Source organism: Suricata suricatta, chromosome 11, assembly GCF_006229205.1.
Source record: "Suricata suricatta isolate VVHF042 chromosome 11, meerkat_22Aug2017_6uvM2_HiC, whole genome shotgun sequence".
Taxonomy (NCBI): Eukaryota; Metazoa; Chordata; class Mammalia; order Carnivora; family Herpestidae; genus Suricata; species Suricata suricatta.
In genome coordinates this window covers 35,924,961-35,944,474 of record NC_043710.1, presented here as the reverse complement: position 1 = coordinate 35,944,474, position 19,514 = coordinate 35,924,961, and the positions used below count along the sequence as shown (strand labels likewise).

At 40.0% G+C, this 19,514-nt stretch overlaps 1 protein-coding gene across 1 annotated transcript in view; it reads left to right on the top strand.

Moving 5' to 3' along the window:
- Positions 1-16,770, top strand: part of GAS2 (growth arrest specific 2) — a 123,910-nt gene extending 107,140 nt beyond the window's left edge. Inside the window, exon 7 of the mRNA XM_029957128.1 lies at positions 15,601-16,770. Within this exon, the coding sequence (XP_029812988.1) occupies positions 15,601-15,819 (219 nt within the window). The 3' untranslated portion in view covers positions 15,820-16,770. The remainder of the gene's footprint in view (positions 1-15,600) is intronic.
- The last annotated feature ends 2,744 nt before the right edge of the window (positions 16,771-19,514 follow it).

The following is a 19,514-nucleotide window of genomic DNA, read 5'->3' as shown; positions in this document are numbered from 1 at the left end:
AAGATAAAGTTTTTTTTCTTAAGCCATATAGTACTTGGTAACTAGAAAGAATGAAATCCTACCATTTGCATCAACATGGATGTAACTGGGGGGTATTATGCTAAGTGAAATAAGTCAGTCAGGAAAAGACAGATATCATATGTTTTCACTCATATGTGGAATGTGAGAAACTTAACAGAGAACCATGGGGGAAGAGAAGGGGAAGAGAAGGGGAAGAGAAGAGGCTCTTAAATACAGAGAACAAACTAAGGGTTGGAAGTGGGGGCACAGGGGAGAGGGGAAAATGGGTGATGGGCACTGAGGAGGGCACTTGTTGGGATGAGCACTGGGTGTTGTATGTAAGTGATGAATCATGGGAATCTATCCCCAAAGCCAAGAGCACACTGTGTGTTACCTAACCTGACAACAAGTTATATTAAAAAAAAATAAAAGCCATATACAAAAATAATTTTTATGTATGTATTGATAAATGGGGTTGGTTTATATTACTCTTCTATATTCTTTAACTGTTTAAATAGCATAAGAAACTGAGTTAGAAGAAGAGGAACACTTCTGTGCCTTAGAGAAGGTTTTGGGAGCCAGTTAGGATTACAGGGAATACAGCAAGTAAGCTGTGGAAAGTGTCTGGCATTTTATCAGTGGGTAGCGCAAGATAGGAAGAACAAGCAATCATGATCTTGGAATGAAAGTTTCTGGGACAGAAATGCTGAGAGTTATAATTGTTCAAGACTCAGAAATATAGTAAAGAAGAGGATAAAACAAACTTGAGGAAAACAAAGCAAATAGCGGAGCTTTGCAATCCTAAATTCATGTTATGGCCTTATCTGAGGATATCGTGATGATTCTATTTGATGTTGGGAGAAATCCAAATATGCATAATATGAAAATAATTTGAACAGTGGCTTTAGAGGATAAAATGAAATGGTGTTAGAAAGGATTTTGTAAACTATAAAGTACTATTAAAATGTTTGAAAACACATTTGAGATTAAGTAACCAGGTTGTGCTTAAGGTCTGAATGTTCTTCCATGAAGTATGTGAAAGGGGAAAAAAGATCATCATTCATTTACAATAATTTCAGGTAAAATTACATCCTTATACCAGGAAGTATATGAGAGCCTGTTAGCTAGTTTGCAAAGAAGAAGGTTTTCGTAACAATAAAATAATTTTCTGGATGATTAAGAATATATTTTTCCTATGTTTTGTAAGTCTGATTTTTGTTCGTTTTGCTTTTGTTTTCTTGAGTACCAGAACTGAATATCTTAAATTGAATTTTTATTTTTATAAGGAAATACAGGCATACAGGTAGCAAAATGGTGCTGTAAGATTTATGATCTCAAATTGCAAGCCTGCCCCTCCCCCTCTCATTTTTTCTCATTTTTTCTCCTGAGTTCTCTCAGAGGCAGCTCGTTTCACCCTTTCTAGCTTTTTCTTCTTTTATTTATTTCCAAGTTTCTAAATTATAAGATTATGCTAGTCTATCTTCATTTTTACATTGGCAGCATTTTCTATGGAATACTCACAAACTCAGCCGAGCAAGAGTAGGATGATGATTTAGGAGTCTTACGCCTTCCCCTCCCCCCACCACACACATATGGACTTCCCTTCCTCTTGTTTGCCAGGCATCATTGAGGATATCAATATTGGTCAAGTCAGCATTCAGTATGCACTTTATAACCATCATGAGGGTGTCTGGGTGGCTCAGTCAGTTGAACGTCTGACTCTTGATTTCGGCTCAGGTCCTGATCCCAGGGTTGTGAGAGACTGAGCCCCATGTTAGGCTTCGCACTGAGCCTGCATAAGATTCTCTTTCTCCCTCTACCCCTCTACCCCACTCACATGTGCTCTCTCTCTCTCTCTCCCAAAACAAAACAAAACAACAATCATATAAATATTGTAGTGTGCCATGATTGTTTTTCCTTTGTAAAACCATTTCTCTTTTCCTACGTAGGACTAAGAAGCCCTTACCGGATCCCTTTAGAGAACGGTAAAACCTGTCACAGTGGTGTCATAGGCGGATGTGCCGGCTAAGCTAGGGGTTTCATTTCTGGTTCCTCCAGGTCTCTCCTGCGCCAGGTTGATCTCACAGTGTCATCTGAGACTTTAATTTGCTCTTGGATTCCCTGTTTCCTGGATCATATGTCTTTTGTGGATTACTCCCTTATTTTCTTAGGGGTCATCAAGAGAAAATGCATAATCATTCACATATTGATTGAACATATATCTATTGAACATATATTATGAAATAAGCACTGCTCAGAGACCTAAAGATATATCAGAGAAAAACACAGATGAACCATGGCTCACTCAAAGACCTTTATGTTACTCTGTGAGGGCTTGTGTGTGTGGAGGGGGGCAGGGCTAGGGTTGCCAGATTAAATACAGGTATCTATTTAATGTCAGGTAAACAACAAACATTTTTGAATATGTTATGTTCAAATATTGCAGGAGACATATTTATACAGAGAGAATGTTTGTTGTTCATCTGACATTCGAATTTAATTGAGTTTCTTGTATTTTTATATGATAAATCTGGCAACCTTAATTGGGAAGGTTTATATTGTATAGACAATGCACAAAGTAAGTATGTAAGTTATAGAGCTTGCTAGAAAGTGATAAGTGCCATGCTAGGGGTGAGGGAGGAAGAGTAGGGCAGAGTAAGGCACAGTGAGGGTGCCAGGAGCAGAGACTACAATTGTAGAAGGGTGGTTAGGGTACGCTTCTTTCAGAAGGTGAGAGTATCAAGGCATGAAGGAGGGGAGGGGTTAGCTTTGCAGCTATCTGGGCAAAATGTCTTCTGAACAGAAGGAACACCAAGTCAAGAGCATGCCTGCAGTGACCGTCGAGTGTTGAGAGATAGCAAGGAGGCCAGGATGCCTGTGACAGAGCGTGGGAGGGGCCCTGTGGGAGGACATGACGTCAGGGAGGTAACAGGAGTCCAGATCACATGGGAACGTAGAGGGCATTGGAAACATTCTGGAGTTTATTCCCAGTGAAATGGGGAGCCCCACAGCGTTTTGAGGAGAGTTGTATCCTACAGTAACTTCCATTTTAACAAGGTTTCTCTAGTTTCTCTGTTGAGAATACACCGAGGGGCAAGGGCATAAGCAGGAGAAGCTGTTGGAAGGTTATTACAATAATCTAAGTAAGATGGAGGAAATTTGGATTTAGGAATGGAGATAAGGTGAATGGTTGGGTTCAGGATGAATTTTTCCTCTAACATTTTATTGTGAGAAATTTCAAACATGCATGGAGTACCCACAGAACTACCATCTGGGTTCTGTAATGAACACTTTTGCTGTATTTGCTTTATCTTGTATTTACCCATCTCTCCATCTGGCTCCTGTAGCATCCCCTAGTGTGGAGCATCTCTGATTCCATTTCTGCAAAAATGAACCTCCAGGGCCCTGCCGAGATGACACAGTCATTTGCACTATGGGATACTCACAGGCACAGCAAATCTGAGGTGGGGTGCAGTCAATCTGAGAGGTGAGGTGCAGTCAATCTAACCGGTCCTTAGACTGACTTTCAACCAATTCTCCTTTTTTCAGCTGCACATCTCTCCTCACCTGATAGAAGTGCCTGGTGATTCTAAATCCTGAATTCCCTCTACTTTCAAGGCATGATTTGACTTGCTTCTTTTGGGCAAGCTGTCCTTTCAGGCTTTGAGTTTCAGCTCTCTCCATTCTTAGTTGGTTACAATCTATCCCTCTAAAAGAAGATCCATCCATCTTCTAAGAATGTGTTGACCTTCCTTCTCTACCATAATATCCTCTCAATTTCCATTTGTCCTATGATTTTAGAACATTTTTATTCCTTGCCTTTTATTTGAATGGGGCTTTAAGAAGACTCATTTTTCAAATATTTTGTCAATATAAAGAAGATCTATCTTTATTACTACTTTGTTTTCCATTTTGATTGATCTACCAATATACTAAAAATCCATTAAGAACAGTAACAAAGTAATAGTCTTTCCAGGGTCTGCATTATAAAAACTATTGTTGCCTTTCAGGACCCAGGAGGACCCCGGGTTGGGAACCGCTAATGTGTATCATTTTCATGAAGTTAGCCTTTGGCTCTCTCGGTGCTGTTGGGTTTTGGTATTAGTGGTCAGATGAAAGACTGAAAGCTCAGATTGGGTCAGACACACTTGAACCCATTGATTCATGGAAGGAATGGGTTTCCATTGCCCCTTGGAGCCCAGCTCCCCTTGCCAAAGGTGTTGCGTCTTTGGGGTGGATGAATTCTAGTTTCAGTTGGGCATATACCAGCTATGAATCCTTCCTCTAGCCAGCTCTTCCCTTTCCGCCACCAGCATTTTCACCTCGTTGCTTTCACTGTGATGACTGTTCCATAAAATATTTATCATAAATCTGCCTTTTCTGTCTGAAATGGTGCCACAGACTGGTAATTAGATTGCAGCTAAGCCTTCTTAATTTCATTTGGTGCAGAGCTTGGAAAATGGAGACCTTACATAACAAGTCGATTAGAACTGACAGGCAGTTGGCATTAAGTGCTCCTACACATATTTCCAAGCAGATGCAAATGGAACATTTTGCCAGTCGATCGTTATGTTCATCTGCAAGCTGCTCCTCTCATGTTTGCTTCCAGAAAGAAGCTACTGAGAGTCATTTGTCTACAATGAGCCTGGGAAGTAAACTTTTCCTTCTCCCAGAGAGAAACAACAAAAGTGGGCCAAGAATTTTTTCCTGGCCAGCCTCAATAGCCGGATTTCTGACTCAATGTCCTGTTTATGTTGGAGGATGATTTGTCACCATGTAGGGCACTGCAACGGTTTATCCTTCAAATGAGGGTTTGAGGATTATATTCTCCTTAATGTATAATTTTGTTACTGAAGACAGCAGATCACAAAACTGGGAATCAAAAGACTAGGGCTGCATTCTTGCTGTGTGTCTGTGAGCCACCTACCTAACCTCTCTGAGCCACAGTTTCTCCATTTGTGCAATGGGAACAGTAATACTAGCCTGCTGAACAACTGTGCAGGTATGATAAAATGAAATAATTTAAGAGAAAGTACTTTGCAGACTGTCAGGGGTCTCTCCTATACAGTTTCCTTTTCAAGTGTGGAACCCACAGCAAGCACTCTGGCGTACCTAATTTCAACATTTTTGTATGGGTGAAACAGCAGGTTCAAATGCAAATAAATTCTCCGAGGCACATATTAAATTTTTTTTTAACATTTATTTATTTTCGAGAGACAGAGACAGAGTGCGAGCAGGGGAGGGGCAGAGAGGGAGACACAGAATTGGAAGCAGGCTCCGGTCTCTGAGCTGTCAGCACAGAGCCCGGTGCGGGACTTGAACCCATGAACTGGGAGATCATGACCTGAGCCAAAGTAGGTCGCTCCACTGACTGAGCCACCCAGGCGCCCCATCCAAGGCACCTATTAAAACACCTTCCCTTTTCTGGTGCTGGGGTACATTTAGTGTTGAGCAATATGATCATCAAAGGAGACCAAAAAATAACCATGTATTCTTAGAAAAAAGAAGTGTTGTCCATGGAAATAGTCTAGATAAGAAGGCAGACGATTATAACCCCTGGCAAAGCCCCTTTCAGGTCTATAGTTAAGTGGTGATGTGTATTATCTTGGTAGTCAGAGACTGAGGTTCAAATCTAAACTTTGTCAACTTCTAGCTAGGTGACTTTGGGCGATTTACTTAACCTTTCTGGAACTACCATTTTCTCATCTGTAAGTGCGGGTAATAATGCAAATCACTTAGAGCTGTTGTAAGAATTAACTGAAATGAAACCTGCAAGAAGCACACCATCATCATCGCAATAACACTATTATTATTTAATAATTTAATAACAAAAACAATGGCAGGCTACTATTGAATATCATGTGTCAGGCAATGTTGCTACGTGCTAACATATATTTACCAAAAAACTCTATATCAGAAACATTCTACAGATGAATAAGTGAGGCGCAGAGAGATTAAATAATATCTTAGACTTATACAGATAGTTGGTGGTAACCATATCGAGTCAGTCTGGTCAAGACAAAACAGAGCTTCTGCTCTGGTGACTGGTATTCATCTCGCTAAAGCTTAATCTAAGTAAAGGGCATAAAAGACTATTAGAAAGAAAAAAGTGAGATAACACATAGGAAAACTGTTTTGGAAACAATAAAGTGGTAATTCCAGAAGCTTGTCTATTTGAGAAGTATTTAACCATTTATAATTTCAAATAGCTAGAGAGGGAGAGATGGGTTCCCAACCTTTGACAAAGAAGTGCACACAAGGCATCTGTGGCAAACAGAGTCTCATTCGCCCTATTACCACGTGATCTCATCACTTACCTTGAAGATGCAGGTAGCAGGCTTTCAACATGGTGGACTAGCAACTAAACACCTGCCACTTTTCTCCTCCATGTGTCCATGTACCTTAGGCAGCCAGCTGAATTCCCAGTCGCCCAATTTTGAGCATATGCCATTTCAGGATAATACCTTTGATGAAAGAGTCTGTTGTCCTATAAATTAATTTAACACTCTTTCTCAGGAGAACAGATGACTGCGTTCTAAAAACAATATTTTCACTCAAGTTATGATGGCTTGTAAAAACACACAGTGAACGGGGTTGACAAGGAGGTGTTAGGAAGCATATGATATCCCAGGAGGCTGAACTGATTTAAATTTAGGTGGCTTGCTCCTCTAGGCTGTCAGTGTCAGAGATGGTTTTCTCTTAAAGGGATGGCTTTGGTGGAGAGCAGTTAACAGACTGGGCAGAAATAGGAGTCACTGTGATGAGTTACATGGGGAAGGGCTTAATGAGAGCTAGAGTTATTCTGAGGGACCCAAACATTTTAACACTTAGACATTAATAGAGAAAAAGGAGGGACTGACATTTTTATTAAGTAATTTGTTACTATGTGAAGGATATTTCTAAAACATGCATTCCAGGTGTAATGAGAATTTGTGAAGGGAGATAATGAAGACAGCGGTATACTTGATTCTGGAATCATTTGGGAGATTTTCTTCTTTCCTCCCTTCCCTTCTCCCTTTTCTCTCTCCTGCCATTGCTCTGATTCTCAATTCAACCACCCTCTTTCCTGTATTGTCTTTTCCATTCCTGAGGGAGGGAGTAAGAACAGGGCAGGGCAGGGAGCACAGAGTGAAGGCAAGACAAGCGTTTCTGATCAAGCCTCCCATTTATTGAGAAATTACCCACACCTATATAGGGTTCAGGGCGGGAAACTGACCTAGGTTGGTTGCTAGGAAACAGGGTCAAGTGATTTTTAGGAAAAGGCTAGGGTAAAGGGGAAACCAAAACTGAAATTTCAAACACAGCATCTAAAGGATTGGTAAGAAAGCCCAGACTTGCAGACTGTAACGCTGGGTAGGGGAGCGATTGACACCACTTAACCCTAAATGCCGTTGATCTTTTGTTCTACTGGCTTCTCCAGTCTGGCCGTCTCCAGTCCCTGAATTGGGAATAGCACTTCCCTAGCCGATCTTTGTAATTCAGGGAGCTCCCCTCAGGGAGTGACAAATCCTGCCTGTAAGCTGCCGATCAGCTGAATCTTTGCAGCTCCTCACACTATGATTCCTGTTACTTTGGGTCTTTGACCCAAAATGCATCTTTCTCTCAACGGATTTCTCTAAGCAGTGGTTATAGTGGTTTACATTTGCATCCTGGTGTTTTTCAGACTTTCTCTCACAAAGACAAATATTTGCATCTTTTCCACTTTTCTGTAAATAAGTAATGTGTTCTATATATTACACATCGTAATTGTTGTCAGGTATATAATGCTGAATAGGATGTGACCTTTTAGAGAGGTCATGGGGAATTAGAGAAATATGGACAAGAAAATAAGGCAACAAAATATGATAGGTACGCTGCTTGAAGTCTGTGCAGGAAAATCTCAAGGTCCAAAAGAAGTAACCTAAAAGTTGGAGAGTGCAAAAATATTCCATAAAGGCAGTGATGCCTGGGTGGAGCATTAGAAGTTGTTAATATTGTTCATGCATTCATTAAACAAACATTTACTGAGTGCCCATTGTGTTGTTGGCACTCCGCCCTTAAGGTGTGAATTTAGTATGGAATAACTTTGCCAGACACTCAACAAATATTTATTGAACGGCCATAGGAAGGGACTCACTTTAATTCACTTGGTGAATGTGGATGTAGAAAGGCATGAGACTTTAAGGGGATTCCAAGGAGTCCAGAATATTTTTGGGTTAGGCAATTTGGAGTGTGGGTATGGGCACCGACAAGTAGGGCCGCACAGTAGCTGCATCGTTGTGCAATTCACAATCTGCACAACAGTATGTAGTCTTTAAGGCATAGTGAGAAAGAAAGTGGGAAAGGAACAGTAGCTGAACCATGAAATGCTTTGCGTGTCAGGCTAGTTGTTCTCATAGTGGGATGGGGAGGGACAGAGGTAGGACAGGGGGTATTAGAATCATGGGCAAATTATTTCTTCATATCACATATGCTTCTGCCCACCCTCGAGATACAGATCCTGCCCTGGTTCTACACACCTACACAGACGCACATGTGTGTTCACACCGCTGCTCTTTCAGAATCTTTGCCACAGACTTCTTGTGCTAATGGGAATGGGTCATATTCTTCAGGCGAGCTGGAGCTAAAAATGGCCGAGAAACGCTAGAAACAATGGAGACCCTTGCACAGGCTTTTAAGCAAGGCATTAGCATGATCAGATCTGCCCTTCAGAAGGGCCACTCTGGCACTGGAGTAAGGGTGGGTTGGTGAAGTGTGAGAGATGGTGAGGGCATCCTGCTGGGAAACATCCTCAGGGTCTGATGACCTTGGTATACAGAGAACTTGACATATAGTCCTCTTTCTCTCGATTTTCAGGGTCACGAACACAAGATTAAATCTGAATGAAAGAGATTTGTCAGTGTTTTGCTGAGAGGGTGGGGACACCTGAAACTTTTCATAGGAAATACGATTGAGGACAGATGACCATTCATGCAGACCTGTGCTGGGGAATTGATAAAACCAAGCTATCCAATATGAATATGAAGCATTTAACTTCAAATAATGTTTATTAAAAGATATTTCCTGCTATTGCCTATTTTTGTGTCTTGTTTATATAATATAGCTATAGATAGCTTGGCTATCTTAACAACAAATACATCACCAATAAATCCATATTATTTTCTGGCTCTCTTATGTGGCCATTTCTTTTTCATTTAGTAAAACATGATTTTCTGTGATTTACATAGATATCAGCTGTGCCTTATCCACAAAAAGTGAGTTGATGTATTTGTTTTGAAAGACTAGTGTCTGCAAGAAGAAAAATACCTACTTTTCTTGCTTTCAGCTCCTTAAGATGTATACATAATGTGATTCCAGTCCATCTCTCCAGACTATAAAATTAGGGGAAAGAAAATCTCCTTTCTGAAATCCTATTATAAGAGCCAGAGCCCTGGACCCCTGATGTCTCAGTGATCACAGCATTTGTAGGGAACTGCTGATTAATCATTTCTACAACTTTAAAATTTTCCATTATGCTCTTAGTATGGGAGAATTAACTTGTTTCCTTTCAACCCATGTTTTTCCTTTGAATTAGTATCTGGATAAGCCACCAAACTTGTTGGTTATGAGTTAATTTTTCCCTACAATGTCAGGAAAATAAGATTGAAAGGTGGTGCTAGAACACAGGCTTGAGGCTGCAGAGTGTAAACTAACAAAACGTGCATTGACTCCAGTAAAACAAAGTGAAGACTTACCTGCCATGTAACAAAGCACTGCTGGGTCAATATATTAAGTGATTCACCCACCTTTAAATATTGGATTCATTTTTAGAATATTCGTTTTTGGAGGAGTATAGCCCTTCAACTGTAAGGCGTGTACTAGATGGGGGTAAAGAAGTGATTTCTAGTGTGGCCTTGGGGAACCTCCTGCGTGACCCTCCATCTGCCTGTGAAACGAGAGCATTGCCAGGGGCCTCAGTGTTTCTATCTTCCTTATTTCACAAAGCGTATCTGTACATTACCTGGCACGCAGTGGGTGCTCTAAGATCATGACTGTGTCATCTAAGGGAAAAAGTTCCCTTTTGCTGGCGCATAGGAAGAGACCTCCTTAGAAAACAACACATAATTAAGCATCATAGTAAGCAAGGCCATAAAGCAAAATGCCCTTGACAAGAAGGGGAATGTTTTTTTCCCCTTACCAAAAGAAATTATTTAAAACAACACATAACTTTGAGGTATACTGGCTTTTTTCTTGGGCAAGGCATGTATGTCATTCATAGACATCAAAAAATAAAATATTGGGAGTGCCTGAGTGGCTCAGTCATTTAATCGTCTGACTTCAGATCAGGTCATGATCTCAGATAGTGAGTTTGAGCCCCACGTTGGGCTCTGGGCTGACAGTTCAGAGCCTGGAGCCTGCTTCAGAGTCTGTGTCTCCCTTTTTCTCTGCCCCTCTCTCGTTCTCTCTCTCAAAAATGAACACTAAAGAAAAAAAGGAAAGTAAAATATTTACAGTGTCTGCAACAGTCTGGATCTGCTTGCACTTCATGAAGGCCATTGGGAGAAATGTTGAGAGAGATTTTTGTTACTGTTTTGGGTCCTTCATTTTTCTTCAGCATTGAGAGATATTGTTAAGTTGTGCTATGTTGGTGATGAATCTTTTTCCTTTTGGTAGGATCAAAGGCACGGTGAGGAATGAGGCAGGCTGTAAAAACTAGGAAGAGCCAGAATAGGCCTGATGTGCAACAGACTGCTTTGCAACATCCAGTATTGGAGATTTGTAGCAATTCTAACTTATTTTTCTTTGCTTGAGATGAAAGGGCACAGGCAACAGCACAGATAACCACTATTAAATACTCAGTTGACTTGTGCATAGATACTAACAGTCAAGAGGAGTTAATCTCTGGGATTGGATACAACACTGTTCAATATTGCAAAGCATCGAAAGTAAAGGAGCTATAACTGAGCAGAGAATCAAAGCCTAGTCCTTCTTATGCTGACAGATATCTGGCTGTAAGTGTATTCTATCCTATTACCTGTACTTGACACATGTTTATTTCTAAAGTAATTTGGGCCACTGCAGGATAATCTTCTGAAATTAAATTTGATGTTCATATCGGGTTAGAACATAGCCCCATAAATCATTTTATGGGAGCATTTGATTTGCTTAAGATGCTTATTACTATTTCTGATACTGATAATTCCTTGCCTGTGATAAATTTCACTTGTAAGTAACTAAGCAGGTAAGAAAACCCACATTGAAGAGCTTCATAGAGTGAGTAGGTGTGGCCTAATGGGAAAAAGGGTTCTTGTCCCAGTTAGGCCATCGAATTTGTGGTATGATCTTGCACAGGTGGTTTAAGAGTCACAGTTCTTCTCAAAGCATCAGTGTTGCCATCTGTAAAACGGAGTAATGCTGAAAATGACATCGTCAGTTAAGGAAAGTTAAGTAGAGCCTTGGAAGTATATATGGAAAAGAGTATTGATATCACAATATTGAGACTGTTCTGAGCTCATACATGGGAGATTTAAAATATGAGAAATACATCATCACTCTTTTTGGAGAGCTCGCACATAATTAAAAGCAGCACACAGGTAAATTAGCAATTAAAGTAGACTAAAACAATTGAAATCATGTGTCATCTAACCAGCGTACAGCAGGGAGGCACTCACTTATCTGGTAAGGAGGATGATTGTGGGAAGTTTTTCAGGCAGTGGTGATGTTTGAATTACTGTTTGCAGTTCAGGCAAGTAGGGAGAGCAAGACTGAGAGGACTCTTCACATTTAGGGGCAAACATGCAAAAGCATGAAAGGAAGGCTATGTTATCTGGGAGCATAGAACTAAAATAATTCACTGGTCCCAGAGCTCAGGGAAGGGCAGGCAAGGCTGACAGGAGTGGTCTTGGTGAATAATATATGCAAACAAAGGGAATTTAATATTAGCCTGTAGGAGAGAGGGGGCTAGTGAAGTTATTTAGGCAGGAGACAATCAAACAGGCATGTATGGATGTCCCTTTGGTGGGAATGGATTTACTAAATGGATCAGACTCCCTCAAGGCTAGAGGCAGTGAGATCCTCTGTAAGCAGCAAAGCTTAAAAGTAGACAGAAGAAAACAGAACCATGAAAGAGGCAGAGGAAGTCTGAGAGAGGTAGCAGGGGTTCCAGTGAAGAATCTTGTCATAGAGAATAAAGGAGTAGGGAGTTTCATGGAAAGAGTGGTGAATACTATCAGATACGTCAGTATCTGAAAGGTAAGGATTAAGGACCGTCCATTGGATTCAGCAACCCAAGAAGCCATGATTCTCTTCACTGTGCACTTGGTTGAGAGGTGGGGGCAGAAGCAACATGTAGTGGGCCAGTGGATAGGAAGTTGGAAATGAAGACATCATGTGTGAACTTACCAGGAAGCTCAGATGTAAAAAAACAAAATGAGAACAAAGTAGCCTGGGATGGAAGGAGCAGAGATTTGCTTTGTAGGAGAGCGGGAGAGGCTGGGGGATGTTTATCTCCTGAAGGATAAGGACCATTGTACAATAAGTTGTGGAGAGAAAAGAGAGACGTGATGTTTGATGCAGGAGCTTCTGCGTGGCGGTAATGGGAATTAGGACATATGGGAAGGAGTTGACTTTGGACAGGGGGACTTCTTTCTGTGATGAGGAAAGTGGAGAAAAGGGGAAATACAGACGAGTAAATAAGCCAGTGGAGGTGCTAAAGAGAAAACCATGTCCGATGACAGTGAGGCTATCAGTAGAATGATGAAGACAGAGATAGGTAGCGTGTTTGAGAATTATAGGGAGGAATAGGACATGGAGCTGACCAAAACCAAAAAGCAAAAGGATTAATTGCAACTGACCTAATGTCACCTATCCCTGAGATGAAAAGCATTCTTCCAGCAGGAGCTCAGCGGCTCTGCTGTGATTCTGAAGGAAGATTATACACTTAAACCAAGGCTGGGGTTTTGGAGGGCAAGCACTGGGTGGGGAGGGAGGGAAGAATTGAGAGTAGTTTGGCTTACAGCAGGTTGATTTGCTTTGCAGTTAAACAGTAGGGGTTTGGTTTATGGAGATGGGGATGGGTGTTATTTATTTTTTCTTGAGACTTAGCACAAACTAAGATAAAGCAAGGCAGTAAATCTCTACAATCAAGGATGTATATTCTTTTGGCCAGGAAATCTTGACCCCATGCCTGAAACTGTTGTTCAGTTTGACCCCTGGCCTTCTTGGAGAATTACAGCTTTCTGATTAGCTATTGAAATGATATGCAAGGTGGGGAGGGCATAAATTTAATCCCTGTTATTCACATTCAGTATAACTCTGTTACATGTTGGATCCACTATGCATGTGTGGATTTATTTAAGAATCTGCAAGAAGGGTTTGTACCTAAAAGATCTTATATGCCAGGTGGAAAAAATATTTCTTTCACTGTTTTCCCGAGTTAGCTCATTGTTTAAAACCTATACTGACTGGTGGTTCTTTCTGGTTGAAATAGCTCATAGTCAAGTGAATTTGGGCATTCTGCCAGTCATTCATACCAAGGATGTTTAGAAGGAAACTCTTAGATGTAATTTGCAGGGCTGGGAGATGCCAGAACTTCAACAATATGCAAAACTGTTCTCTAGAACAGTGGGAGAAAGGGTCCGAGTACTGTTTTGATGCCCGCCTTTTCAATTTTTGTCTCAGTAACTCCAAGGTTTGGAAGTAGGCAGTAGAGGCCCACACAGAAGCCTGTGGGAACGGAACTAGGTCAAGTCAGATTATAAAAGCCTTGGTGGGTTTGCTTTACAAAGAGGAGCTGTTGTAGGACAACTGTTAGACCGGCGTCAGGAAATCCGGGTACTGGTCTAAGCAACTCGCACCGAAGACCTGGGCCTTAGGGTCTTCGTCAGAAAAACAAGAACATGGTGCCACTGGTGGGGCTGCAGGACTCGGGGAAGCAAAGTGGGTACAGGTGAATCCTGACTTCTTTTGACTGCTTTAAATTACAGGGGTTCCCACTGAGATTTTAATGAATAGATCCTGATGCTAAAATAGGATGAAAACTTCTAGCTAGATGATTCTGAAGGTCCTTTCTAGTCCAATTCTATTCTTACTTATAATTCTAATTCTCTAAAAGAGAATAACCAGTGGAGTTACATTTAACTTCATTTTCTTATGAGTCTCATAGTTTCTATGGACATCCAGCACATTTTTATTACTTTCCACGACATCTGAAACTGCTTTACGTCAACCCTATGAATCAGGATTTCTTCGCCGGAGTCCATGGATGGGTTTCTGGGAGTCTTGTGAACCCTCTAAAAACACACATGCAAAATTTTGTGGCACACAGACATCTGAGAAGAGGGTCCAGAATTTCCATCAGATTCTCAACAGGTAAAGGAAAGCAGTAAGCAGGTGTCATCTTCCACTCGATGGGAGTCAAAAAAACCTCCAGATCTCAAACTGACACAGCAAGAGGAATTCGAGTAGATTTTACAGGCTCTGCAATGTAAGTGACTCCCTGAATCGCCTCACACAACTGTGTGTCCTTCTCAACAGTACGCTGCCAGTATGTGTTCTTAATGTCACGGGCACGGAGCACAGTCAGCAGATCTTCGATGATGGAGCAACATCTCCCCTTCACCTCACGCTTTCTGATATTTGAAAGAAGCCAAGACAAAAGTCTTGGCTATTCATGCCAGACTACTGTCTACAGCTCTGACAGGCTTTTATTGATAAAAAAAGAACCATGTAGTCTTTACTTGTTCAATCTGTAGCCTTGTTAACCTGGAAATCTAGATGTGTCATAGGCCTAAAGGTAAGTTTTTTTAAAGATCTATTCTAAAGTCATTAGAAAGAGGGGCGCCTGGGTGGCTGAGTCGGTTGAGTGTCCGACTTTAGCTCAGGTCATGATCTTGGGGTTTGCGAGCTCGAGCCCCGTGTTGGGCTCTGTGCTGACATCTCAGAGCCTGGAGCCTGCTTCAGATTCTGTGTCTCCCTCTCTCTCTGCTCCTCCCCCTCTCGTGCTCTGTCTCTCACACAAGAATAAAATAAACATTAAAAAATAATAAAGTAATTAGAAAGAATAAGAGTAAAGGAAAATATAAGTGTTTGGCCATTCAACAACATCTTGCCTTGAAGGGCTCAGTGACTGGAGAAGACGTCAGTTTTTCTGAGTGCATTTCCCTTCCATTTTGTATTGTGTATTTGTGTGATTATTAACATTATTTTCAAGAACAGGCATTTCCATGGTCTTTTGAACCCTCGTTCAGAGGGCAATAACTTGGTGGAAGAATGGAGCACTTCTCTGGGACAGTGGGCAGAAAACGGGGGCAGTGATGAGGCTATAATGGAACATCAGATGTCATCAGATGTGACAGAAGCCTCTGTACACATTCAACCAAACAAGGGATTATACATAAACCCAGATTCCAATAGCAAGGCGAAGCTGCGTCCTGGGGATGTGTGTACCCATGGTCCACTCACGTGGGAAAAACAAAGCCTCTTTCATATACTATATGCTAACTCGGGCACTGTGCACCAAGTAGGAAAACAATGGGGCATAAAAAACAAGACAGACCAAAATAACAGTGCTAGGAATGAAAGTTGATTTAAGATACTGTGAGAATTCTCAGAATTAAACCTTTTGCTCTTCTCTCATTTCAGATGCTGCACAACAAACATGTCATGGTCCGTGTGGGAGGAGGATGGGAAACTTTTGCGGGGTATTTGTTGAAACACGACCCCTGCCGGATGCTGCAGTTCTCCCGTGTGGATGGCAAAACGTCCCCCATCCAGAGCAGGTCTCCAGCTCTTAAGGACATGAATCCAGATAATTACCTGGTGGTCTCTGCCAATTATAAGGCTAAGAAGGAGATTAAGTAAAACTAGCTGGTCACTATAACTGGACTCTCCTGATGGCCTGTACCCATTTCTCCAGTGTAGTTAGTTTAGTTCACATGCTCTGACAATTACTTTGGAAAAAGGTGTAACAGACAGAAAAAAAATGTCATTATTATTAAAATGTTCAGAGTAGCACTATTTATTTTGATGCTTCTGTAGAACATGACCAATTAAAAGAAGTTCTAGACTCAGATTTAAATTAGAAGAGTTGTAGGCAAAGTATTATTTCTTGATATGTGAACACAGTATTTAGTACGTGATACTGGAAGTACAACTCTAGCTAGAGATAAAAACTATTAGAAGAAAACATTTAGGATTTATAGATAAGTCAACAGAAAGTGCCTACTTTATGTCTACAAAGTAAAAGCACCCCAGACATTTTTATAATTGCAGGATTTTTAAGCTAATTTTAAAAAAGTGACAATTAGTGTGATAATGTGCTACTAAATACATTCAACAGCACTACAAAATAAGTACAGAGTGTTCATAACAGTAACACTTTACTAGAAAGGCCACTTCAGAAAACTTTACTTTCACTTGGAAGATTGCCTTAAAGTTTATTCCTTATCTATGACCAAATATCTGGGGTACTTTTGGAAGTTTTCAGTACACCCCTTAGAGAATCACTTATGAAGTGTTTCACATGTTCCTAAGCAGTTGAGGGTGACTTACATAAGCTGACATACATTTATATTTTGACAGAATAAACTGTACAGTCAAATGTTCATTGACTTCATGTTATTTTAAAGCATTTTCTTATGAAAATATATCTTTAGTTAATCCTACTTTGCTATGCTGTCTAGTAAAGTAAATTCACTGTAGCTGATGTTACAGACTTATGTATATCCTTGTATACCTAGGACAGGGCTGTTGTGTACCCATAAACAGCAAACTATTGTCCTCACTGATTAAAGAATTAAAAAGATAAATTTAAAAAACTGTCTGTCTCTGCATCAGTGCTTCATTCTGAAATAAAGATCATCAAATGGCAACTTCCCCTGAGAGTTATAGGAAGAGTAAAATTAGGGTTACCTAATGTTTCTTTAATTGAGCGTTAGCATTGTTTGCTCCCGTTAGCAGAAAAACAAGATATTATCTATCATACTATCTGTCTATCTATCATAATCCCTTAACTGCCACCTTGAGTTTAATAAGTATAGGCAAAGTTAATTTGCCATTTCTGCATTTTTCTACAATAAAAAAAAATCCACCTTTCTTGCTCCAGAAAGTCAGGAAGTATCTCAATTTGTCACATGACTGATTTCGTCAAAGTGCACATAAGCTGTTAATTGTGAGGTTTGGTGGTACTGGAAGTGGTGGTAATCATTCTGGGAAAAAAACAAGTTTTATCAGAAATAAAATCACCTTGGAACAGCAAAAATTGTAATATCTTTTAAAATGCAGATATTGAGTGATTTGACTTTTATGTTAGCACTAAATTTCTCCATATACTAATTGGCAATATATTTTCATCAAAACTTTCTCCTGTGCTTAATTTCTTCTCACAAACATATCTATGTCTTTAATAGCTAAAATGTCATTTAGTTAAAATATGTATAGGTAAACAAAAATATTAATCCCTTCATCTATTTGTTTTCTAGGCTAATGTACTAAATTACCAGAAACTTAGTGGCTTAAACAACACAAATTTATTGGGTTATTGATCCATAGGCCAGAAATCTGACATGGTCTCAATGGGCTAAAATAAATATAGCAGCAGGGCTGTCCCTCCTTCTAAGGAGTCTAGGAGAAAATCTGTTTCCTTACTTTTTCCACATTCTAGAGGCTGACTTCCTTGGCTCATGTCCTCTTTCCTCTATTTTCAAAGCCAGCGATAGAGTATCTCAATGAGACTTCTTTCTTTACATCTCTCTGACCACAGGTTGGAAAGATTTTCTGCTGTTAAGAATCCATGAGAGGGGCGCCGGGGTGTCTCAGTTGGGGAAGCATCTGACTTTGGCTCAGGTCATGATCTCATGTTTCCTTGAGTTCGAGCCCCAGATTGGGCTCTGTACTGACAGCTCACAGCCTGGAGCCTGCTTCAGATTCTGTGTTTCCCTCTCTCTGCCCCTCCCCTGCTTGTTCTCTCTCAAAAATAAATAAACATTAAAACACATAATTTAAAAAAAAAGAATCCATGTGATCAGAATGGGTCCACCTAGATAATGTAATACAATTTCTCCATTTTAAGGCCATTAGCTGAATCACATCTGCAAAATACCTTTTGCCATGTAATGTTAAGACATATTTCCAGGTTCGAGCTATTAGTATGTGAACCTCTTTGGGGAAGGGTGGCATTATTCCTTCTGCTTATATAACATTTATGATGGTCTTTTAGGTGTTGCTAATAACATGGAAGATCTAGTAGCTAGCTGAATGGCATTGAACAAGGATATGGAAAAATGAGACTATATTCAGAAGGAATAACCAAATGTAGATTGCTTTGACTCATTGACTCCTTAGTGAAAATTACTATGTTCTTTTTCCTAAATTGTTTTCACTATTATAAATCTTGCATTTCCATGTAATTTTAGGATCGTTTTGTCAATTTCTCTGAAAATATTTGTTGGGATTTTGCACTGAATTTAACGATCAATTCAGAATGCAATTTTGACAATACTGAGTCTTCCAAACCGAACGTGCAATGGTCCCAACGATTTAGATTTTTTTTTAACTTTTCAACTATGTCTTGTAGTTTTTAGTTCAGATCTTTTGCTTCTTTTTATTTTTTCTAAGTATTTTATTCCATATGATGATGCTACAATTGAAATTTTTCTTAATTTTCAGTTTACTTATTACTTGCCTATAGAAATAGCACTGACATTTTCATATACTGATTTGGTATTATGCAACCTTGCTATAAATTCATTAGTTCTACAAATTTGTGTGTAGATACTTAAGAATCATCTACATGAGACACTTAGTATTTTTTAACCTACTTTGAGTACGTCTGTTACTAACAATCTATCTGAGAAATCTAGAATAAGAAAAGGGCACCCTAGGAATTAGAATAGGGAGTTTAGGATAACTCCTTGACTTCTGACTGATGTGATAAAACAGATTCTAGAGAAATAGCCTAGAAAGAGTTTGTGTGTAAAACTACTTAGTTCCATTTGAGGAAGTTTGAAGTACTTGCAAAAGTTGGCTCAAACCTGTCTGTAGAGAATATTGATTTGAAAACCAAATGTGGGGCAATGCGGCGAGCCTGGGTGGATCATGACATCAGCTCAGGGCATGGTCTCTTGGTTCATCAGTTTGAGCCCTGCATCAGGCTCCATGCTGACAGTGCAGAGCCTGCTTGGGATTTTCTTTTCCCCTAACTCTCCTGTACCTCTCCAACTTGTGCATGTTTCCTCTCCCTCCCCCCTCTCAAAATAAATAAACTTAAAAAAATAGGCAATGCAATCTGGGCTGTTATATAAGTATCATGTCCAGGTCGGACAGTAATAATCATTTTTAGAGGTAATATTTGCAAGATGAAACAGATCTAGAAGAAGAAGAACAGGAAAACAAAAGGCCATGTCATATGAGAAATTTTAACTGTTTTGAGTTTTCGACACAAAGTTCTCTGAATCAATCCAAAACTTGTTCAAAGTCTATGAAATATACAAATGCCTTCTTAGTGGCTTTTGAGAAGAAAATGGCTATGGTGCGACATTTGAATCAACTTAAAGTAC